General features: G+C 40.9%; 2 protein-coding genes across 7 annotated transcripts in view; one reads left to right on the plus strand and one right to left on the minus strand.

Annotated features, from left to right (window-relative positions):
* The window catches only part of TMEM156 (transmembrane protein 156), a 59526-nt gene extending 58408 nt beyond the window's left edge, over positions 1-1118 (plus strand). For 3 of the 5 annotated variants that reach the window (XM_009206673.4, XM_021938361.2, XM_021938363.2), the window contains one exon: positions 226-912. Coding sequence is in view for 1 of the 5 variants with exons in the window: in XM_021938361.2 (XP_021794053.1) it covers positions 226-272 (47 nt within the window). In the remaining 4 variants the exon portion in view is untranslated. Of the gene's footprint in view, positions 1-225 lie in introns of all 5 variants that reach the window. The other 2 variants (XM_021938360.2, XM_003898586.3) reach the window with 2 other exon arrangements.
* Positions 1119-20771: 19653 nt separating this feature from the next.
* FAM114A1 (family with sequence similarity 114 member A1) overlaps positions 20772-25404 on the minus strand; it is a 78304-nt gene continuing 73671 nt past the window's right edge. For both annotated transcript variants that reach the window (XM_003898584.3, XM_021938358.2), the window contains one exon: positions 20772-23073. In XM_003898584.3, the coding sequence (XP_003898633.1) occupies positions 22972-23073 (102 nt within the window). In that variant the 3' untranslated portion in view covers positions 20772-22971. The remainder of the gene's footprint in view (positions 23074-25404) is intronic.

Raw genomic sequence — 25404 nt, forward strand, 5'->3', positions numbered from 1 at the left:
GCTGCGGTGGCTCATGCCTGTAATCCCAGCACTTTGGGAGGCTGAGGCAGTCAGGTTGCCCTGAAAGAGCCCTGAATCAGAGACTTGAGGACATTTTTTGGTGGTCTTATAAGGCATAGTTTTAAGAACTGGTTTTAAAATTGTTTTCTACCAGTTCTAGTTCAAGTAACACTTAACAAAATTTTTGTGTGAATAATATTTTCTTGCTTTTATTTAAATCTTCAGAATATCCCTGGGCACCTTGGACTGAGCCCTTTGAAGAATACTCATAATTTTATTTTGTGAATGAGTAGACTGGAAAATGTTTGGGTCCAGCTGAGGATGCACAGTTGGAAAGCAGGAGGAATGCTGACTGGTTGATGAAAAGTAGCTTAAGAGCATTCATTTGACCCATGAGATCAAGGGAACAAGAGTGTTTGCAAGAAGCCATTATGAGTCATGGAAAACAAGATGATGAAACCCATGGAAACAGCAAGAGAATTCTTACTCTTTCTCTTCTTAAAAAAATCTATCACATACAGCACAGAATGGAGTCAAGATTTTAATTTTGAGGAACCAAAAAAAGGATCAAATATGAAAACCCTTTCTTTTATTGGGCCACATTGTAGGTGCTGATTCGATAATTTTTTCCTATGCAGATAGATTATTTCTATTTTGTAGATTATTTAAGAGGGTCTGGTTGTTTGTTTATACGTTTGTTTGCATTTATGAATTTCGCTGCCTTTTGGCACCAGGATGTTTTTTAAAAAATTCAAAGAGGCCGGGCGCGGTGGCTAACGCCTGTAATCCCAGCACATTGGGAGGCCGAGACGGGAGCACCACAAAGTCAAGAGATCGAGATGATCTTGGCCAACATGGTGAAACCCCGCCTCTATTAAAAATACAAAAATTAGCTGGGTGTGGCGGCGCGTGCCTGTAGTCCCAGCTACTTAGAAGGCTGAGGCAGAAGAATCGCTTAAACCAGGAGGTGGAGGTTGCAGTGAACCAAGATCATGCCACTGCATTCCAGCCTGGCGACAGAGCAAGACTCTGTCTCAAAAAAAAAAAAAAAAAAAAAATTCAAAAATACCAAAATAAAACGAATTTAAATAAAATACTTAAGTACTTGAATCTAACAGCAAAACGTTTCCTTTGATTCTTTTGGCTTTCATATTTGTTATGGCCATTATTAATGTCAAGCATAATTATAGTTATTAATGACAATAAAAAAAGCACATATGGACAAGAGGGCAGCTCTTAACATTAAAATATAAAAATGTTTTTCCAGAGTTAAGGTGGAACTTAATCTCCTGGCCATCATTATATGGTTAAAATTGCTTATCTGAGTTGATTTACAGGGTTAACTGCAGGGTCAGATTTAATAATCAGTGATGGGGTTGAGGACATGCTACCCCAAAATATGGCACCTTGGCGAACTGAATGTTTTAAGCTGAAGGATTTGAGAAAATGGCAAATTTTAAGTGGAAATATTACTCTGACCTTCCTTTGCCACCTTTCTCCCCAGAAGCAGGTCATAAAACCTTTGCTGACCTTCCTCGAAAACACATCATAGGACCTCATGTGAGAGGTGCTCTTCCTATATCCACAGAGGAAAGGCAGTTCCCTATCTCCCAAGACACAGGCACACAGAGGAGAATCTGAACAAACGGGCCCTGCTAAGTTTCCCTCCATTTATTCCTATTAGATCTAGTACTCCTTTTGCCTGATCATATTTCTCCAAGTCTTTCTCCATTCTTCATCAAACCTACTACTAAAAACACTCAAGTGTAACTGTTTCCTCTGATCTTCATTTCCTAGAGATGGCCCTTGTGTTATGTAGAATTTATTTAAATAAATCACTATGTTTTTCTCTGGTTAATCTTTTGTTATAGAGGATTCAGCTCTGAATTTAAAAGGGTAGAAGGAAAAGATATTTTTCGCTTCCTACATAACCAATCTAACAGGCATGAATATTCCAGAGTTTTTTTTTTTTTTTTTTTTTTTCTGGTATTTGATTATTTTTTTCTATAGATCACAAATTGAGATTCTAATTGTAAAATTTAGAGATTGAAGATTTGGCAAACGGAATTATAGTAGTCTCGCTTTTTCTTGTCTGTGTATCCCTAAATAATAGGTGAGTCAAACTCAGGTCTGGGATTTTTCAGCAGGCGTGTAGGGCTATTACACCCTATGAGATATGGATACTATGCAACTTCTCAGAAGCCAAATTATTGTTTCCCTACACACTACCTCTTATGTTCTGACAAATGACTTAGAAATCAATGAGAACTTGGCTTGCAAAAAGCATATATTAAGCTTCGAGTCCAGTTAAATTGTGGCAGCTTTCAGGAAGCTAATTTCACCTATTCATTAAAATAATTGACTTTTAACAGATACTGTGAAGCACACAAAGATGTAGATGGCCTACACTGCCTACAGAGTGATTTGATGCAGGGGTGATAGTCAGGGTAGGCAGAGAAAGGAGAGATGAGACACACGTGAAAATCTTCCAGACTCCTGTGTGCAGAAAACAGATATTGCCCGAACTTATAACTACTAGTTTTTAGTTTCTAGAAGAATTTTTATTTTCCAGAGGATTTCTACCGAACTCTGTACTTTCATCCTAGCCTGAAGTTGTACTCTTCCCTTATCTATACTCAGTCATGCCTGGATGGAACAGTCATTCAGACCACGTTCTCTTTCCTACCTTTTTAATGATTGTTACATTTGTCCTTTCCTTTCATCTTTATAAATCCTTTTCATCAAAGGCAGATAGGCCACCTTGTCCATGAAGTTTCCCCTGCTCACCCCAGATGGCACAATGTCTGGTTCTTTTTCAGCGTTTTTCTAGGATTTAGTCCTCTTATCATGGTACTTCTCACATCTTGCCTTGTACCACAGCTAGTTGTATTCATTTCTCTTTCCCTACCAGATTGTAAGTGAGAGCGGGAACCATATCATTTCCAGCTTCTGAGTCTCTGATGATAGGTACTCACTTCTCTCAAACCTGCTTCTCCCAAGCAATAATCATCTGGGTTAATGGAGTTAGCCAGATGTTGGCTGTAGATTCAGGTTATCTGTAAGGGGATGGAATTGGAGGCCCACACATCAGGGCCTTCTAGCACAATGATAATGTCCTTTTATAAATTTGGTGGCAGGTGTATGAGAGTTCGTTGGGTCATGATTAAAATGAACTTTAGCACCTACTTAATATTTAGTAAAATAAAATTTAAAAATAGACAAACATTGTACTGAATTGCATCCATCCTTACCTTCTCCCTCTGTCAGTAGATAACTTCTGTCTGTTTATCTCTCTCTGAACTATCTTCCTTTCCCTTTCTGTCAGACATTGTGGAATAAAGACTTGAACTCAATTTTCTGACACAGTTTATTCTCATAATTTGACTCTGTTTACTTCCTTCTCTGTCTCCTTGTCTATTTTACTTCTTTTTCTGTCTACGTATTTCTTCACCATCTCCGACTATTTTTACTATTCTGATGGATGGCAATCTTAGGATAATGAGTGGAAAAGAGTTCTTAAATCTTGAAAATTTAAGTAAGGCGTATTACCAGATTAACCTAGAGTCATGAAAACTAAAACATACACTTAAAAAATCTTCTGTGAACTGGAAATTATATACTTTGGTAAAGGTTCTGAATAGACTTTTTTTTGAAAAGAAGACATAAAAACAGAAAAGTAATGAAAAAATGTTCAACATCACTAATCATGAGGGAAATACAAATCAAAACCATACTGGGGTATCATCTCACTCCAAGTCAAATGGCCATCCTCAAAAAGACAAAAAATAACATAAATGCTGGAGAGGATGCAGAGAAGAGGAAACTCCTGTACACTGTTGGTGAGAATGTAAATTAGTACAGCCCTTATGAAAAATAGCATGAAGGTTTCTTAACAAACTAAAAATAGAACTACCACATGATCCAGCAATGCTACTACTGGGTATTTATCCAAAGGAAAGGAAATCAATATATCAAAGAACTACCTGCACTCCAGTGTTTATTACAGCACTATTCAAAGTAGCCCAAATATGAAACCAACATACAGATCCATCAATGGATGAACGAATAAAGAGAATGTGGTACATATATGCATTAGTCCATTTTCACACTGCTAATAAAGGCATACCCAAGACTGGGTAGTTTATAAAGAAAAAGAAGTTTAAAGTACTCATAGTTTCACATGGCTGGGGAGGCCTCATAATCATGGCAGAAGGTGAAAGGCATGTCTTACATGGCAGCAGGCAACAGAGAATAAGAGCCGAGTAAAATGGGTTTCCCCATATAAAACCATCAGATCTCATGAGACTTACTACCACGACAACAGTATGGGGGAAATTGCCCTCCTGGTTCAATTATCTTCCACTGGGTCCCTCCCCACGATGGAAGCTACAATTCAAGATGAGATTTGGTTGGGTGGGGACACAGCCAAACCATATCAATATACACAATGGAATACAATTCAGACACACACACACACACACACACACACACACACACACACACACACAAATAAAATTCTGTCATTCACAGCAACGTGGATGAGCCCAGAAGCCATCGTGTTAAGGGAAATAAGCCAGATAGAGAAAGATAAATACCAAATGTTCTCACTCATGCAAAAGTTAGAAAAAAAAGTTGAGCTCGTAGAAGTAGAAAGTAGAATTGTTGTTATTAGAAGCTGGGAAGGGTAGAGAGACGGAAGGATGGGGAGAGATTGGTTAATGGTTAAAAAATTCCAGATAGGAAGTCACTGTATAGTCACTACATGGTGGCCATAGTTAACAAAATGGTATTGAATATTTCAAAATAGGTAGAAAAGAGGATTGTGAGGGTGCCCAACACAAATAAATGATAAATGTTTGAGGTGATGGACATGCTGATTACCCTGATTTGATCATTACATATGTATCAAAATATTACCCTATATCCCACAAATATGTGCAATTATTACATGTCAACTAAAGAAAAGATACTTCATCTGTGAATAGTAGAAGGTCCAAGTGAAAGTAATTTAAATGATGAGAAGATTTATTATGTTATCTAATGGGAAATTCTAATGGGGTGCTTCCAGGGTTGGTTAATTCAAGACTCATATCATCAAGCACTCAGGTTCTCTCTTCTCTTTCCTCTCTGCCATCTTCAGATTGTTGGTGTTTGTGTTGAGGCTTCCCCTCTCATGGTTTCAAGGAAAGATTATGTTAAATGGTGGGGCCATAGCACCAACAATCATCATATCCTTTTTGTCTTTTTTTTTTTTTTTTGAGACGGAGTCTCACTCTGTTGCCCAGGCTGGAGTGCAGGGGCACGATCTCAGCTCACTGCAACCTCTGCCTCTTGAGTTCAAGCAATTCTCCTGCCTCAGCCTCTCAAGTAGTTGGGATTACCCACCACCACATCTGGCTAATTTTTGTATTTTTAGTAGAGATTTGGTTTCGCCATGTTGGCCAGGCTGGTCTTGAACTCCTGACCTCGTGATCCACCTGCCTTGGCCTCCCGAAGTGCTGGGATTATAGGCGTGAGCCACTGCACTCAGCCCAATCATCATATTTTACACCATGATTTTTCTTTTTTAGTTACCTAGGCTGGTCTTGGACTCCTGGGCTCAAACATACTCCTGCCTCAGCCTCCTGAGTAGCTGGGATTACAAGCATGAGCTACCACACCTATAGCCACAATGTCCTTTATACAAGTGAAGAAACCTTTATGAGAAGTCTCCTCCACCACCAGCAGATTTATTCTCATGTCAGAGCATCTAGAACAAGGTCACAGAGCCACCCTTAAACCACCCAATGGCAGGGGATATGGGATCATCATGACTAATTCCAACCAATCAAGATTAACCTGATTCTCAAGTTGGGGAGGAGAATTGACTATCAGAATAAAACCAGGGCTCTGCAAACATGAAGAAGAGGAAAGTGACTCTTGGGTGCCTCTATGAATGCTCTTTCTCACATCCAAGGAGATGTGCAAAGAGAGAAACTTTTTTTAAAATTTTTTTTTCTGAGATGGAGTCATGCTCTGTCGCGCAGAGTTGGAGTGCAGTGGTGTGATCTCGACTCACTGCAACCTCCACCTCCAGGGTTCAAGAGATTCTCCTGCCTAAGCCTCCCAAGTAGCTGGGATTACAGGTGAGCGCCACCACACCCAGCTAAATTTTGTATTTTTGGTAGAGATGGGATTTCACCGTGTTGGGCAGGCTGGTCTCAAACTCCTGCCCTTGTGATCTGCCTGCCTTGGCCTCCCAAAGTGCTGGGATTACAGGTGTGAGCCACCATGCCCAGCCAAAATAAACATTTAAAACAAAACACAGACTTGTGTTTTTTCCCCCAGAACAATCTCTTGAGGCACGTGAAGGCTGTTCTGCAAGCATGTGTCACTGTCTAACATTTTGAGATGGGTGGTCACATCTGTGTGTGGACAGTGTTGTCATGGGGCCATTATCTCCATCCAAAGTGACATCCATTTTCAGATGGGCTGTGAAAATAGTCCATCAATTTTGACTTAGAAAAGTTCTATTAGTGTGTGGTATCACAAAGACAGACACAACATTTGCAGTAAAGAGCTGCCCAGTAGTCATTGCACTTCTCATAATCATACCCCAATGTCCTCTTAGGGAATCCCTCTCACACATTGAACAATGTCTTGGTGGGACTATTAATCAAGGGTTCTTGCCCACCAGCCAATGAGTGGCATGTGATTTGAGCTAGACTAATTTGACCCCTCTACCTTAGGACTTTGAGTTTTGGATTCAGTGAGGTAAGGGTGGAAGAAATGAAGCTCATTCACTTCAGTAGCATAGTTCAGTTATTCCTGCCTCTAAACCCCAAACACATCCCCTATCCTCACCAAACTGCCTTGGTTCTAGTACTAGTCTGTTATGCTGTTAATGAAGACATATCCAAGACTGGGCAATTTATAAAGGAAAGAAATTTAATGGACTCACAGTTTTCCCTGGCTGGGGAAGCCTCACAATCATGGCAGAAGGAGAAGGAGGAGCAAAGTCACGTCTTACATGGCGGCAGGCAAGAAAGTGTGAGCAGGGGAACTCCCCTTAATAAAACCATCAGATTTCGTGAGACTTATTCACTATCACAAGAACAGCAAGGGAAAGACCTGCCCCATGATTCAATTACCTCCCACTGGGTCCCTCCCATGACATGTAGGAATTATGGGAGCTACAATTCAAGATGAGAGTTGGCTGGGGACACAGCCAAACCACATCAGTTCTGAACCTGGTTCTCCAGCCTTCCCTTTGATTCTGTGAGCTACCAGTGATATCCTTGCAAAAATATCGTTTTCCTGCTTACGTTTCCAGAGTTAGTTTCTGCTGCCTGCTGGATACATTTAACATCTCTTTTATTTTATAAAGTCATAGGATGTCAGAGCTATAAGAAATCTTATAGATCTAGTTCAGCTCCCTCATTTTACAGCTGAGGAAGCCGATGCCCCCAGCGGTTGAGGGTTTCACCCAAGATCACATCACAGAGATTGTCAGTGATGGAACTTGGAAAGAAGACAAGGTCTCCTTTCCCCAGGGTAGTGCAGGCTGCTTTTTTTTTCTAAGTCCCTTTTTAGTATAAAGCACAACTTCTCTTCTTTTTCTCTCTCTCTCTCTGTGTATCTGCAATATTTAATAGGAGACAGTGACTTTAAAATCCCCCTTTTTCCCCTTAAACTGACAGTTTGCTTCATGTAGTTTAAAGGCTTTTCAGAGATAGATCTCCCAGGGACTTGGTATCTGGCAAAGACAGGCATTAGTTTATGTCCCTATATGGAGCCTTGCTTCTTTCCAGCTATGTGTAAATGTTTATTCTCTTACGTGAAATTCATATTTGGAAAGGAAGTGGTTTGCCCTAGGGAAACATATGGGCTAGAGTTCTGAAAGTGATTATCTACCATTTCTAAGTCTGTCCCTTGTAGCTGTGTGTATTGGGAAAGACCTTCCTTCACTCACGCTAAAGGATATATAGCTGCTCTATTTTTTTAGTTGCTTTAGGGTAGCCATAGTTCATGCAACCACTGTAAAAAATAGCCCAAGGTTGGGATAGGAGTTGGGAAGGGAATTTAGAACAGTATTGACTATGTGCCAGGTACCATATGAAGCACCTAGCATGTATTAATTAATGAATTCATATTCTCCTCACAAGGTTAGGAGGTAAGTACTATTATTATTACTCCTTTTTATAAGCAAAGAAATTAAGTCAAAGAGAGGTTAAGAAACTTGTTCAAGGTCACACAGCTTTTAAGTGGCAGGGTTGAAATTCAAACCCAGGCAGTCTGGTTTTAAAGTCTGTGCTCTGAACCCACTGCTCTGTTGCATCTTAATCACTGAATCATGGAGGCAAAAGTGAATCCTTTTGGTTGAACTCCTGACCTCAAGTGATCCTCCTCCCAGCCTCCCAAAGTGCTGAGATTATCCTACCATGCCTGGCTAGGATCTTTTTCTTAGGAAAAAAAGATTGTTCAATACAGACAAATACCTTTTCATAAACATTTCTAGTAGAGAGTTCTATATTGCGAATCTCTTGATCCCAACAATGCTTGGAAGGCCTACTTACAAACCGTACTCTACCACAAGTTCCCTACACAACAAACATTCTCTCATCTCTACCCATGTAACAAAGTACCTCAAAGAACTCAATTATTTGGTAGTTGTGAGAAGAATTGCACAGAATTAAGCCTTTTGCTTTGGATGCTCATAAAATAGGATCAATAAGCAATGTGTTAATTGATTTTTTAAGAGAAATTCTTTGAAGCCATGTTGAGATCCTCTGTGGTTAAAAAAAAAAAAAATTAATTACAATACAAAAACACCCAAGCAATGCTGAGAAAAAGTCATGGACTGAGTATCTGGAAAGTCCCCTTTCTCCTTGCTGGGTTCAAAACACATTTTTCTACTTGAAATTTCCTGTCTACAGAGAGACAGGAAATCATCTCTACTCCATTTTCATTTTGGCAAACAATGTAGGGTTTCTTTTTAAGCAATTTAGCATTACAAAGTTCCACTATGTCAAACAAAACAACAGTGTTTAATGATTACATCACAGTGAGATATTTTTCTTGTGTTAGTCTTTATTCAGGGTAGAAAATTTAGTAGAAAAAAAAGTATATTTAAAAAATTGGTGGCCAGGTGCAGTGGCTCACATCTGTAATCCCAGCTCTTTGAGAGGCTGAGGCGGGTGATTACCTGAGGTCAGGAGTTCGAGACCCGCCTGGCCAACATGGCGAAAACCTGTCTCTACTAAAAATACAAAAATCAGCCGGGTGTGGCGGCAGGTGCCTGTAATCCTAGCTACTCAGGAGGCTTAGGCAGGAGAATCGTTTGAACCCAGGAAGCAGAGGTTGCAGTGAGCTGAGATTGTGCCACCGTACTCCAGCCTGGATGACAGAGCAAGACTCCATCTCAAAACAGAACAAAACAAAATAAAACAAAACCCAACAAAAATTGTCTACATTATTTCTACTAAGTTTATTCTGACATTTAGACTCATACTAGAAGGAAAGTTCTCCAGGATTTACTAATTGTTGCTTCTTTATAGAAGAATTAGATAAATGTAATGACTTTTTCAATGACACGTTTTAGTGCTGGCAATTTCATCGGAGACAGAAATCACACAGGGTGTATTCTAGAGACTTTGCTGGTTGGGATGGGATGGGATGGATGGGGGTGGAGGCGCAGTAGGAAGGTGTGTTAGTCTATTATCGTATTACTATAAAGATGTATCTGAGACTGGGTAATTTATAAAGAAAAGCGATTTAATTAGCTCATGGTTCTGCAGGCTGTTTGGGAAGTACAATGGCTTCTGCTTCTGAGGAGGCCTCAGGAAACATACAATAGTGACAGAAGGTGAAGGGGAAGCGGGTGTCTTACACTGCAAAAGCAGGAGAAAGAGATGGGGGGAGATGCCACACACTTTTAAACAACCAGATCTCGGGAGAACTCACTCACTATCATGAGAACAACACCAAGGGGAGGGTGCTAAACCATTCATGAGAACTCTGCCGCATGATCCAATCACCTCCCACCAGGCCTCACCTCCAACATTGGGGATTACAATTCAACACGAGATTTGGGTAGGGACACAGGTACAAACCATATCAGGAGGTGAGAGAAGAAGAGAAGAGTAGATGTTGGAAATAAAGCTTGGAGTCGTAAGGAAAATGAGTACTTAGACAAAAGATTTCTTAACAAAGCAAAGTTACTTCTGTGCAGAGGGGTGCTTCTTGTTTGGCTGGTCACTACGAGAGCACACAGAACAAAGGAGAGTGAAAGTTTTTGTTCTTGACGTAAATTTTGCCCTTGTGCTCTTTTTTTATTGGCTGGGGTCAGATTGCACAATCTAAGCTAGACTTGATTGGCTAAACATTTGAACGTTTTCTTAGATAAGGTGGGTATGTAAGGGAGAGAAGGGAAAGGGGGAAGGGGTCGTCTGCGGTGAGCTAGAGAGCTAGCTTTCTTCTTAAATAAGGAAAGGAATGTGATTTAATGGCATCTCTAGTATAATTAACAGTAGATTATGTGATTTCTCTTGGGACCCAGTTGTATGAGCCCTGAATATGTAGACCTGTCTTCCCTGGGGACCCAGGTTGGCCCACCTGTACCCCAAACAAGCTAGTTTCTTGCCTGTTTAACCCCAACACAATAGTTGAGCAGCGTGGAGACTCCTCCATCATCTTAGCACCCAGACCTCGTTTATTAACAGTTTTTCCAGTGAAATTTAATGGAAATTTATTACATATTAAAGCCCTGGATGGTCTCCCTTTTGATATTAACATATTGCTGAAACAAAGGTCTTTTATTTATCCATCCATTTGTTAATACGACATCGAGCATATACCAGGCACAGTCCGATACCAGAGACAGATAACCCAAACAATTACAAAGTAGTTTGGACAGGGGTAGGCTGGGTCTTAACTCCTTGAGGGACTAGTTTTATCCATCTCTAAATTACTAGTACCAAGCCGTGTACCTGACATGAAAATTACTCAATAAGTGTTGACTCAATGAATGGAGCACTGTGGCAGCCCAGACAAGGGACACCTGAATCTAGGTAGAAGACGGAAGTGAGGGAAGACTTCCTGGAGGAGGAGACACATCTGGTAAGGATAAGTTAAATGATCCTTACAGGATTAGTTAAAAGATAAGTTGACTGGGGTGAAGGGAACACATATAAAGCTACTTCATCAGTGATGTACAGAAAATGAAGCCCCAGTTCAAGGTCTACATGTCCTCCAACACACACACACACTCACACACACACACTCACGTGCACATGACGTGTGTGTTCCTGACATTCAGGAGACAGAAGTATACTTTCTTTGCAAATAATAACTATGCCATTCTCTATTCCAAGTACATTTCAGTCATTAATGTGAGAGAGGTGAGCTTTGTTACGTTTGAGAATGTCAGAGTTCTGTAGGAGAAAATTGACAATACTGTGATCTATTGCAATATTTTTATACCATATAATTTGAGCTTGTAACTACTTAACCAATTAAAGATTAAGCAGGTAGTCCTTAACTGCTACTGCACAGCTGAAAGAATGATTTATTACTTTGGAATACAGGGAAGCCAGATTGCATTCAAAGAAAATCACTATGGGGAGCTATTAATCAGTGCTCTGAAACCAGGCTTCCCTGTTCAACCTGGAGAAAAGCTGCTCCTTAAAGCCCTCTCTTGGAGAGTTCCAATGCATAATAACAAACTAAGTCCTGATGGTTAAGGAAAAACAAGTTTATTAATGGCTAAGCAAACACATTTTCTAGAAAAATTCATTGTGTTTTCTTTCCAGTTTTCCCTAAAAAGCAGTTCTTGAATCACCACTGTAAGAATACTGAGACAGAGGAGGACACGTGGAATTTCTTTTTTTTTTTTTTTTTTTTTTTGAGACGGAGTCTTGCTCTGTTGCCCAGGCTGGAGTGCAGTGGTGCGGCTCACTGCAACCTCCACCAACCAAGTTTGAGCAATTCTCCTACCTCAGCCTCCGAGTAGCTGGGATTACAGGTGCGCGCCACCACACCAGGCTAATTTTTTACATTTTTGGTAGAGATGGGGTTTCATCATGTGGCCAGGCTGCTCTTGAACTCCTGACCTCGTGATCCGCCCGCCTCGGCCTCCCAAAATGCTGGGATTATAGGTGTGAGTCACCACGCCTGGCTGACATGTGGAATTTCATTTACTCTTTAGGAGTGGTACCCCAGCCAAATTAAAAAACAATCCAGTCCAGGATACATTCCATTAACTCCAGTTTCATTTGTGCTAATGATGCTATGCTGATTTTATGAATGCATTGGTCTATGACATCAATACTATTGAATCTTTCAATTCATCTGAGTCCCTCAGGGTCTCTAATCAATGCATAGTTGTAGCTGCATGAGTTAAATTGCCACTCTATCGAGGTGAGAGGGCTCATGGTGCAAGGGATAACTCACAAGGATTTCTGAGGATTTTACACTGGAGTCTTGTAGGAGGTGCCTGAAAAGATAACCAGGGGCCGGGCCGTAAAGGGCCTGGTTTGGGCATCTTCCTGAATGCTGGGGTGAGCCAGTGAAGGTCTGAAACAGAGGAATAACCAGATCTGCAGTTGCTGAGAGACTATGCTGACACTGCTGTCATGGATGGTTCGGAAGGGAACTGAGACCTGTACTGAGACCAGGCTGGTATCTATCGTGCTAGTTTGCGGGAAGGATGAGAAGAAAGTGAAGCAAGACCGAGGCAATGGGATGCAGGAAGATACACAAAGGAGTAGTTAAGAGTACTTCGAAACTGACGGTGTGTTGAGGGTGAGGAAAAGCAACAATCTATGGCTATAGCTGAGCTTCTGGCAGAGGCCACACTATACATCCAGCTCAGATAGAGAATAAGAGGAGAGGGAAAGAGGGTGAATTCCATTTGGATGTGTTTCGATTAAGTTTAGCGGGACACTTAAACACTGATGAACCAGGGTCTGGTAGGAAGTTGACGATAAAGCTGGAATTCAAGAGTGATATCTGGGCTCCATGTAGAAATTTGAATGTCATCAGCACACAGTGGGTGGTTGCAGAAGCCCTAGATATGCCCTAGATATAGCCAGTGGATTGCTTTGCTCAAGCTAATATATAATTTTGGATGAAAGAAGTGCAAAGTGAATTTCAAACTGAACTTTATTTTACTTGGGCAAGTGTACAACAGTTGTAATAAATGTTTGTGGACTGACTGGATGAACATATGGATAGAGGTGATTAAATGAATAAAAAGTATGAGTTCATGAAAATCAATAGATGTTCTCTTTTACTTTATCTCATGACTTATTTCCATTTTAGCTCTGGCATGAAAAAAAAGGCAACATTTGGATGTAATACGTAGAGATCTTTAAAAATCAATGAGCCTTTTTTTTTTTTTTTTTTTTTTTTTAAATTTTAGAAACAGGATTTCCCTCTGCATTCCAGGCTGGAGTTCAGTGGTACAATTGTAGCTTAGTGCAGCCTCGAACTGCTGGGCTCAAGCAATCCTCTCGCCTCAGCCTCCCACAGTGTTGGGGTTATAGGCATGAGCCACCGTGCCTAGCTGCTTTTCATTTCTAAAGCCTACTAATTTCAGACCATTTCATATGTATTATTCCTATTTGGTATTGATGCCCTAGTAGCGACTGATCAACTGCTTCCTTTGCAGCAAACCCAGATGGAGATGACCAGCAAGTGACAGACCTGTTCAGCAAACAAATATGTTATTTTGCACATGACTTCCCTTGAATAAATGTGAGCCTCCACTCTACAATCCTTGCCAGAGACCAAGTGGTTTTAAAATAAAGACAGATGTGTTATACCACACATTGGCTTGTAACATCCATATCTTATATAAATGGCCACACTGTAGTCCCAGGGTCTGCAGAACAGACCAAGACTCCTTAGTAATCAATCACATCATTATCAAGGCAGTAAACAGGGAAGTGGAAACATGTCTTCCACTGTCATTGATGGAAAATTTTACCTTGACAGGAAAAGGTATTTCGGAGCCTTCTTGAATCATTGAGGAACTGCTTAAAATGCACATTTGTGGTCTAAAATGTCCAAAATACTTTAACACCTCACTACAGGCACCAAATGGTTTGGGCAATAGCAAGTAAATCACAAATCCATTTTGTAGTTTGGGAAGGTCATTAGGACGCAGATTCATTATCTGCTGAGACTTTTTTGTTGCTTTCCATTTATTACTCTCCTTTGAGTGAAATGGAGCTGTGAGAGCACAGCAGAGACCTCAGTTCACTCAACCCTGACACATTACTGGTGTCTACAATTTCACTATAAATTTGGAGAGGGAGAGACAGAAATTGCAAATGCAGGGAGTTAGATCCCCTTGTGCTGCATTTGTCAAGATGAGCAGATTGTAAACTGCCTCTTGCAAATATGATATGCATCTGGGCATCAAGCTAATAATTCGAACCACAGAATCATTCATTTGTGCGATGCTTCCCTCCAGAAGTTTCTGAAATTGCTTCTGTAGTCATTATGTATCCCAGAGCTGTTCAGGTTTAGTCTGAGGATTAGAGAGACGATCTGGCTAAGGAAGTGAGAAGCCTTTTTCAATGAGATGGAAATGACAAATTTTTCTGCGCACATCATCACAATCTTTACAAATTATACATTTGAAATACATGGTTTGGGCTTTTCTGAGGAAAGCAAGGAGAGATTTGTAGAGTCATCAACTTTATGTTAGAAACTTACAGGCACGTTGATGACAAATTCAAATCATTTAGACACTCTCATGGACACTTCTGGCTCTTCTAGTGAAAAACAATCTGTGTATTTTTACATTACACTTTCTGCCTCTGGCAGGGCCCTATCCTTTTACCTCCCTGATCAGAAGCAATTTCTTTTGCTTCCTGTTTTGATTTCTAAAAATTTAGTTATGTAAGTCATCCATTAATACGTTTCATTATACAAACATAAGTATTGCAAATAACATTGCAGTCCCTTTTGATTATTGTGAAATTCTGATGTTTTCCCCCACATATGGAACCCCCTTTCACTTCTGGTTATAAGCCATGTTAACAGTTTCATATGTATCCTTCCAGATCTTCTAGCGGGGTGCGTGTGTGTGTGTGTGTGTGTGTGTGTGTATGTAGTATTTGTGTGTGTACAAATATGTTATTGTAGACAAATATACTACAGCTTCTTTTTTTTTCACTCAGTTACACATCTTGGAGCTGTCACTACAGGGATCTATTCCATTCTTTTTATTTGTTTTTACTGTTGCATAATATTCCAGAGTATTGGTGCACCACCGTTAACTTCTTTAGGGCTTCTGAATTTTCACTGCAGTCTACCTAACCCTGAAGAATCTTGAAAGACCCCTCAAACAGCAAATTCTTCAAAGTAAAAAAGAGTACATTGTATTAATTTTATTGGGAAAAATCTTACTCATTTCTAAGCTCCCCAATCATACCCATTTATGCTATACCACCAAACACCATTAAAATGAGCACCATTACTTCATAGTTAACATTTCCTAATGTAACTCAACCAGATATTTTCCCATGAATTACCCTATACTACAGTTACTTCCATTCTCTCATTCAGCATTTACAAATTACACACAGAAGACTTTGACCTATTTGGTTAATTCAACAAATAATTATCAAGCACCGACTATTTGCCAAGCATGGCTGTGGGTGCTGGGAATATGGTAAAGAACAAAACACAGAAAAATCCCTCCTCTCCTGGAATCTACATCCTTGTGCAAGGCACATAACAGACAAATCAGTGGGATATAAAGGATGTTAGACAGTGGTATGTCCCAAAGAGAAAAAACACGAAGGCGGGACAGGTGCTTTATTCAAAAGGTGGTTTTTGAATAAACACCTTCAAGAAGCGAGGGAGGAAGCCGATGGGATGTCTGGAGGAAAAGCCTTCCTAACTAAGATACCCTGTGGGTACAAATGATTTTTTCCGACAGAGAAAAGACCGGAGTCTTTCTGTCCTGCAGTTCATCATTTGGGTTCTTGGCCTTTATCGCTTCCCACCAGTGGAATTTTTTTTCCCAAGGAGAGTTGACTAGAACTCTCCTGCAGAAATGTCAAAAGGCGATCATCTTTTTCAATGAGAAATGAATCCCTCAACATACAAGGTTTATAACCTGAGGGAGACCAGGGCATACAGGGCACTCATTTTCTCCTGGGATCAGGGGTGCTGGCAGGAGAAACGTGGTTGGCTCTCTGACAGAGAGATGGGTGGAGTAATCTGTCTCCGCCTGAAGCCACAGGATAGAGAGTGGGGAGGGGGAGCCCAGATATTAGCTGAAAGAGGGGAACTCAGCCCCAGAAAAAAATGAGTAAATTTTCTTCTTTATGACCAGGTGTCTGCTTCTCCATGGCTATGTCTAGAATTCTATATACTGCTTGGATATAAATCCCGGCTTTTCTAATTCTTAGTCGGATAATCATAGGCAGATCACTCAATCTCTCTGAGCTTCATTTTCTGCCTGTAAAATGGAAATGATAATAATAGTAGCTATCTCCTAAGGTTGACATGGAGGATTAAATGAGATTGTAGAGGTAGAGGCGCTATGCTTCGTGTCTGAAACACAGCAAATAATCAGTAAGTATGCCACCATCATCACATCACTATCACTGCCACCGCGATCATGCATTCCTGGGCTTAGCAGGAAACAAGTTTAGGGGTAGAAAGGCATTATTCAGTACTTCTTTAAACATCCATCAGTATCTCACAGGGCTTGGTACTGAAGATTCAGCTTAAAGGCTGTCTAGATAAGTAAAAAACTCCACGCTTCGGGAAGGTAGTAGAGGGTTAAGGATTTTCAGGAAGGTGGTAATGTACAAATTGGCTTCCTTGGCACCGGAGAAGGGGAAGCGAGAAGGAAATGGAGATGTTTTTGTGATATCAAAGTCACCTGTGAGACAGGATGCTGTGTTGATGATGACCGGGAAACTGCTTGATGTAAGTGTCTGTGAAATGATGAAGAGGCCTGTGGTGAGAACCACCCAGGGGCCAAATAACCTCGCGTGGCTTCATTCTGTGTCTCTTTAGTCTCAGTTTGTTCTCAGTTGCATGGAAACAACCAAAGCCGACAACCAAACCTTTCAGCTACAAATCTACCTCACAACTCAAATCTACCTTAGAGCTAATCTAAGCATTCAGGTGTCTCCAAAAATAACCATGTTACATTTCTGTTTTGTTGGGAGGCTCTAATAGTTTAAAAACACTAGCTAGTCAGGCTGAACGGAGCTGGGTTTGAATCCTGGCTCTTTTTTTTTTTTGCTAGTTGTGTAATTCTGGATGAGGTAGATAATGTCTCTGGGTCTCAATGTTCTCATTTGTGCAGGGAGATGATAATAATATCTACCTAATAGGGTGATTATGGAGATGAAGTGGGATAATGCAAATAAAATCCTCAGCACAATGCCCAGCACACAGTAAATGCATGTTAGTGATTATGACTGAATCTTTTGTACCAATTGTTTTCTGGTTAATGGTGAAATAAGACAAAAAAAATGTAGAGGAAGAGAAGGGAAATAAGAGATATGGAAAAGAGGGGCAGGATGTTAAAAGCTGATCCTGGAAGACAGGTACTTGGTGACTGTCAAAAAAAAAAAAAATCCTAAGAGAGAAAAAGGATAAAGATGGCAGAGACTCAGAGGCAGAAGCTTAGCCTTGTTTTTTGCCCAGGTTTCATCCATCTGGCCTTGGCTTCCACGCTTGCTTTTCCTTCCAAGTGGCAGCTTCCAAGCCTCGTGGTGAAACCCAGGGCAGGGAGATAGAACATCTCTGGATCACCCTAAACTTCTGCACTCAGTGAAGGCATTTAAGAAATAAACATATTCTTCTTTTGCAATATAGAATTCCTTTGAGACTAATACAAGAGACAATCCTGTCAAGTGAGTCAGCAGTGACCACAGGCTGATATAATCCAATTGCTTTTTGGCTGACAGCTCAGGCGGAGAAAAATTCACTCTGATCCAAAGGTAAATGTAGTTTAAATGCCAACACAAAATTCATAATCAGCTTCTATTCCTGGTCTATGATGACCCCAGACACTAGAAATAGCAGAAATACCATTAATACATTTCCTACTGTTTGGGGTGGAATGATTTAATCATTGCTAAAGGTAAAATGCTCAAAGGGTAGAATAATTCAGATTATTTTCAGGGTCTAAGAAAAAAAAAAGGCCGGGTGCAGTGGCTCATGCCTGTAATCCCAGGACTTTGGGAGGCTGAAGCGGGTGGATCACATGAGCTCAGGAGTTCGAGACCAGCCTGGCCAACATGGTGAAACCCTGTCTCTACTAAACAAATACAAAAATTAGCTGGGTGTGGTGGTGGGCACCTGTAATCCCAGCTACTCGGGAGGCTGAGGCAGAATGGCTTGAACCCGGGAGGTGGAGGTTGCAGCGAGCTGAGATTGCACTACTGCACTCCAGCCTAAGGGACAGAGTGACAGTGTGTCTCAAAAAAAAAAGAAAAAAGAAAAGAAAGAAGAAAGAAGAGAAAGAAAGAGAAAGAGAGAGAGAGAATGGTGTCTTTCCTCAGAATTGGATAGCAGTAGACATTCTAGTGCAGCATCCAGTATGGACGGACATACAGCAAATGAACATAAACTTGCATAAGTGATGAGATAATCTAGATAAAACACATGGTTAACTGTATCTTTTTTTTTTTTTAATGGGAAGAATGGCTGGTCTGAATACACTCCTATGTTTTTATGAATTCTAATCGACTACAAAACCAGAGCGAAATTGAAGCTCTAAAATGGATTTTCAGTATGCTCTCTTCTGATGAGCCTTTACAAACACAGTAATTTAAGACACCAAGTTGAAGCCTGGATCTGCATATCAAAATGTAGGGCACGCTTACTTAGGAGGAAGATCAGAGGGCAATTTTTACATTATAGAAAAACTAGCTCGACCCTGAAAAATAATTGCGTTTATAAAACATTAAATATCATTTGAAGTCATGTATTATGATCAACCCCATCTGTTCAACACACACACACACGCGCGCGCGCGAACACACACACACGTTTTTAGGAAAGATGAGAAATTAATGTTCATTTCAAATTTTTGCTGAATTGCTTCCCTGAGATGTTATATCCTGGACCTCTGGGATGGCTGTGATTGGAATCTGTCTGCCTTTATTTCTAACATGAAAACAGCATGGCCTGCCTGTGCAGAAGGTGACTTTCCAGGTATCTGAGCACCTTGGGGAAGCTGATCTCTACAAACCACTGAGGAACGCTCTTATTTCCCTATTCAGGCCTCTTCCTTGTATTCAGCACTTTCCTTCAGCCTGCCCAAGGCTGGAACTTCCTTCATCCCCTCTGAGCCCTCAGCTGAGCTCCATAGTTCCTTAGCTGGTACTGCTGAGGCTGTAGCACATCCTCACTCACCCCTGCCAGGTCCTCAGCTCATCGCACTGCTCATTTAGCTATGAGATTGATGTGCAGCCCAGGGTGACACACGGAGAAAACAGAGCCTTCTCTTCTCGGTGGGGTACGATATTTAAGCTAAGGCCTATGCTTTAAGATTTGGGACTCCATTTTGCCCTTCGATCTGTCTGTATCAATACCTGAAAGCAGTTTTTCTCGAACTCATTTTACTTTGAATTTGAGACCCGCTTTTGATGCTTCTTATTTAATAAGACATAGGCACAGGCCTACATTCATTATTTAGACTAGAACTTATTTTGCACTTGATGTTAAGAAAAACCTGGCATGCTTGTTCAGGGTAATTGCATAGAATGAAATGAACCCAATTTATGTAAAGGATTATTGAAGGAATAAAAAACTTCCAAGGTAAGCCTGTTAAATCATTCATTTAGTAACTGACTGACATTTGCACAAATCTGGATCCTGCGCTTTGCCAAGTTTTAAAGCAAAGCAAAGAAGCAATTATTTAAAAGTGATGGTGAAAAACAGTATTGAAAGAAATCCTAGAGGGTGGATCTATTTTAAGTGATTATTCTCTCTTATATAATGTAATTCGCAGACTATGGAACTAGGCCCAGGGAATCCTCTCTCAGCCTGTGTTCACCTGGCAACCTTAGACACTCCAGCATTAGAAGGTAAGTGCAATGCCAATGACACCAACTACTTCTTTTCAATAATTATCTCTTATTCTTTTAAACATTTATATTTCATTTTATCATTAAAGTTTTTGCTATGGACACACTACACAGGTGCTGTTAGGCTTAAAGTCTAAATCTGGGATTCTAGCTCCTTGAAAAATACTTGTTTTCCTTTTTCTCTCCCTTTTTATTTTTTTAGTTGAGACAGCGTCTCCCTCTGCTGCCCAGACTGGAGTGCAGTGGTGCATCATGGCTCACTGCAACCTCTGCCACCCGGGCTCAAACGATTCTCGTGCCTCAGCCTCCTGAGTAGATGGGATTACAGGCGCGAACCACCACATCCGGCTTTTTTTTTTTTTTTTTTTTTTTTTTTTGTATTTTTAGCAGAGACAGGGTTTTACCATGTCGGCCAGGCTGGTCTCGAACTCCTGACCTCAGGTAATCCGCACACCTCAGCCTCCCAAAGTGCTGGGATGACAGGTGTGAGCCACTGTGCCCCACCACTTGTTTCTCTTTTACATTTCCAGTTAATGTCTAAACCCATCTGATGCAAAAAACAAAATGACAACAAAAAACCGATGTGAAGAAATTGTAAAGCTAAATCATTTCCTCTGCTCTACACATAAAAAGTCTAAAATTGATGAAGAGGTAAATGCAACATTTTCATCAGTTAATCATTCTCTAGCCTTAGTAACAAAAGCATTTCTGGCAATCAGAAAAGGGGAAAAATCTTTAATTGATTTCTCAGGTAGTTTTTTCCAGATTGTACATAAAGTGTTCTTATGTTTTCCATTTCGATGTTTCAGGAGACATACAAATGAAATACAGTACATAGACAAATGAAATGAATGAAATGCTAATAAGAAGTAGGATGATATTAAAATATCCCTACTTTGCCTGTATGGAACAAAGGCAGTCTACTCCATCAGGGGAATCAAAGCAAATGTGAACAAGAGGTTTCCCCCTTGCAAAACTATGAGCTTCATTTGCCCTGGAGGGAGCTACTAGGCAAGGCTTCACGTGACAGTGCCTGTAGGGATGCCCATGGTGCTGTGAAGCACGTGTGTTCTATAGAACACGCAGCTGCAACGAAGGTGTGGCGCTCAGGAGAAGCAGCCACTGACAATGCACCTCCTGGCTGCATGGTCTTCTGTGCAGCCTCTCATGGATCAATATACCGGTTAGTGAAAACACACATCAGTATTTTCTGTCCTTCGGCAACGATGACGATGTTTGCCACCAGCGAGTGTGATCTGTGAAGCGATTTTAAAATGCAGTCCTGGGATTCTACTGTATTGAAACACCTTTGATTTTCTATCTGAATATTTCCAAGCTTTGTAATTATGCCATCATGTGCTTGTGATCATAAGAAATTAATTTTAAACTAAATACTCTTCAGTATCCCTTTTCATATATATTTTCACCTCATATATATAGTTCGGGATAAAATAGTGTAAAGAGTATAGGAAAATACAACAAATTAAAGGGTAGGACATTAAAAAAACCCCACGAATTTACCTTGTTCTTCAAAGTTTTTAGGGTTTAAAAGTTTATTGGTATTTTAAGCCAGTGGTCCCCAACCTTTTTGGTACCAGGGACCAGTTTCATGGAAGACAATTTTTTCACGGACTGGGGGTAGCAGGATGGGGGTGGGGGATGGTTTCGGCATGAAACTGTTCAACCTCAGATCATCAGGTATTAGGTTCAGATTCATCAGGCATTAGATTCTCACAAGGAGCACACAACCGAGCATGTGCAGTTCACAACAGGGTTCACACTCCTATGAGACTCTAATGTCGCTGCTGCTGATCTGACAGGAGGCGGAGCTCAGGTGGTAATGCAAGCTATGGGGAGCAGCTGTAAATACAGATGAAGCTGTGCTCACTCACCCACCGCTCACCCCCTGCTGTGCGGCCTGGTTCCTAACAGACCATGGACTGGTACTGGTCTGTGGCCTGGGGGTAGGGACTTCTTTAAGCAGTTTAAGAATTATTCTCTTTCAGAATATCTACCTCTACTGGGATAAGATCAGGTTTCTTTACTGTGAGCACATAGTAGGTGCTCAATAAATGCTTGTTGCAAGAATGAATGACTGGCTGGGCGCAGTGGCTCATGCCTGTAATCCCAGCACTTTGGGAGGCCGAGGCGGGGGACCATGAGGTCAGGAAATCGAGACCATCCTGGCCAACATAGTGAAACCCCGTCTCTACTAAAAATACAAAAAAAAAAAAAAAATTGGCTGGGCCTGGTGGCGCATGCCTGTAGTCCCAGCTACTCAGGAGGCTGAGGCAGGAGAATCACTTGAACCCAGGAGGAGGAGGCTGCAGTGAGCCGAGCTTGTGCCAACGCACTCCAGCCTGGTGATAGAGCGAGACTCCATCTCAAAAAAAAAAAAAAAAAAAAAAGAATGACCATATGTTCCTTTTTTTACCATAATAGGTAAAATCTATAAGTAGTGTTATTTTTGCCTGCGACATTTATGTAACAAAACAAAGTTCAGTTTTAGAATTGATTTAAAGTAATACTATAAGAACGGAACATTTAAAGGTTGAAATTTAAAGGATTAAAAAAAAAAGTCTAAGGTCTGCCCATGAATTTCTAAATACAGCATGCTTAACCAGGAAAATGAACATGAATATTTGTAAATAAATTTCAGATGAAAGGAAATTTTCAATATAAGCCGTGTAAGTTTAAATTAACTTAAAGAAAACACAATTGTTTGTAAAAATAATTATACACATTGAGAGAAATGATAACTCTCTCTAAATTTGCATTCTCAATATTGTCTGTGCAAAATTGCTTGTAGTGTCCTCAAATGGGTGTCTGTGGCCAGGTGCACAGAGAACATCCCCTTAAATGGTACATATTGAGGCAAGGCGGCCAGCTGTCTCCTTTAACTAGATGGAGTCTGGCCAGGTCATGGCTGTGCTTTCAAACAACTGGTCTGGATATGTGAGACCTGCAGAACAGGCAGCAGCAGCTGGAAGGCATCCTGTATGTACGTCGTGCTGTTGCAGCCCTGCGAGAGGAGAAAAATGAGATTGAAGGGTTATTTTCATAGTTCAACCTTGACAATTCTTCCAATTGGATAATGTCCCCCCTCTTCAACCCACTCCCCAATACTGGATTGTATTTATCTTGCAATGTTGGTGCTTAAAGCAAGTGTAAACACATGCTTTTGGATGGGGCATGTCCAGCTCTCAATTATCTATACTAACAGAGAGAATAATTCACTCGAGATAAGGCAAATCATTTTCATGGATTTTTTTTTTTTTTTTTTGAGATGGAGTCTTGCTCTGTCACCAGGCTGGAGTGTAGAGGCACGATCTTGGTTCACTGCAACTTCCGCCTCCCAGGTTCAAGTGATTCCCCTGCTTCAGCCTCCCGAGTAGCTAGGACTACAGGCGCGTGCCACCACGCCCAGCTAATTTGTTTGTATTTTAGTAGAGACGGGGTTTCACCATGTTGGCCAGGATGGTCTTGATCTCCTGAATTCGTCATCCGCCTGCCTCGGCCTCCCGAAGTCCTGGATTACAGGCGTGAGCCACTTCTGTGGACTTTTAAGATCCATCAGTGTGTGTACATTTTTGGCCCAGGGTATTTCCTGTCTTATCTATCCCTTTCCCAGATCAACCCTACTGCCCTGAAATAACACAAAAACACAGTATGAAGGAGGTCAGTTTGTCCTACCCTACAGATCGATAAATAAGAATCGTCAACATAAAGCTAACTGGAGATATTATTGGGCAGTTATTCACAGCAAATTTGAACACTGTTATCCTCCTATGCATGGTACTTCTTGCTTGGTTGGCATAGCTGACATTATTATTCCTGTTTTGTGGTGCACTAACACACAGTATTGGATGGAGAGGCCTTTTAAAGGTTAGGGTAACTAAAACATGTAAAAACATCTATTGGGGAAACAGAAAATACATTTGACCTCATATTCCTCATACCTGACATGGTAAGTTAATTTTATGCCTTCTGGGTGGCCAAGGGAGAGATTTTTCTTGTACCACACTCTGCCTCTGACTGCCAGGGTTTTCTCTTAGCTGTGTCTGTCCCTCCAAGACCTGCCCCTACAGCTCCTATTCCTTCTGGCTGATGCCATCCTACTGTGCAGCTGCATCCTAAACAATAATATTCAGTGCCATCACTTAGTTATTTCTGTACCTTTGTCGTTTTCCTTAACAGTAAGGTGCAAGTCCCCCAAACAATGCTATAAATATATAGGTAGCTGATATGGTTTGGCTGTGTCACCACCCAAATCTCATCTTGAATTTCCCACAATTTCCACATGTTGTGGGAGGCACCTGGTGGGAGGTAATTGAATCATGGAGGCAGGTCTTTCCCATGCTATTCTTGTGATAGTAAGTCTCATGAGATCTGATGGTTTTATAAACGGGAGTTTCTCGCACAAGCTCTCTTCTTTTGCCTGCAGCCATGTGAGACGTGCCTTTCACCTACCGCCACGACTATGAGGCCTCCCTAGCCACGTGGAATTGTGAGTTCATTAAATTTCTTTTAGAAATTGCCCAGTCTCGGGTATGTCTTTATCAGCAGTGTGAAAATGGACTAATACAGTAGCCCTCCTGAATTTTTGTAATTTCCAAATTCTGCAATGGACAGCCACCTCAGAAAGCAAAATCCTATGATATATGCATCGCCCATGTTCAAACTTAGCTTGTTAACATCTTGTGCCTTCAGCTAGGTGCCCTGGGCTGTGACTTATAGTTTAGCCCCTAACAGAAGATTTTCCTCTACCAATCTTCTACCTTTCCTCTACAAGTAGAACACAGTGCCTATGATTCAAGAATGAGAATTCTTCCTGGACCTCTTTTCTTCTCTCTTAGGCGACTGTTTCTGGCAAAGACACAGCAGTGTTGGCTGGGGCAGCTTTATATCAATACAGCTGATGCTGCAAAGTCCTAGTGAGTGGGCAGCCCACAGAGTGAGAAGGCACAGAGGATGGTGCCCTTATCATTGACAGGGCATAGGCTAAACATTCTCCTGGTCATTGTTGCCAGCTTGGAGATTAGACCCAGCTAAACCAAAGGTTATTCTAAATCGAAGGAAGTGCCCATTTTTATGAAAATCACCGATGAGCAATAACCCCTCATTGCAGCAATAATCACAGTGTTAAATCTAGTGTCAAATTTGGCAGCAGAAATCTGCTTCTGCTCGAGCAAACAGTGACGGAAATAACGTGCAAGCTTAGCGTTTCTTTTTATAATCAGGAATTCTTGAAAATTAGGTATTGTTGCTTCATCAGAGGGTTTACAGCTGGTTGAGCTACACAAATATACTCAAAAAAGACTTGATGATGAGATTGAGAATTGCAATAACATTT

This window comes from Papio anubis, chromosome 3 (genome assembly GCF_008728515.1).
Source record: "Papio anubis isolate 15944 chromosome 3, Panubis1.0, whole genome shotgun sequence".
In the NCBI taxonomy this organism is placed as follows: Eukaryota; Metazoa; Chordata; class Mammalia; order Primates; family Cercopithecidae; genus Papio; species Papio anubis.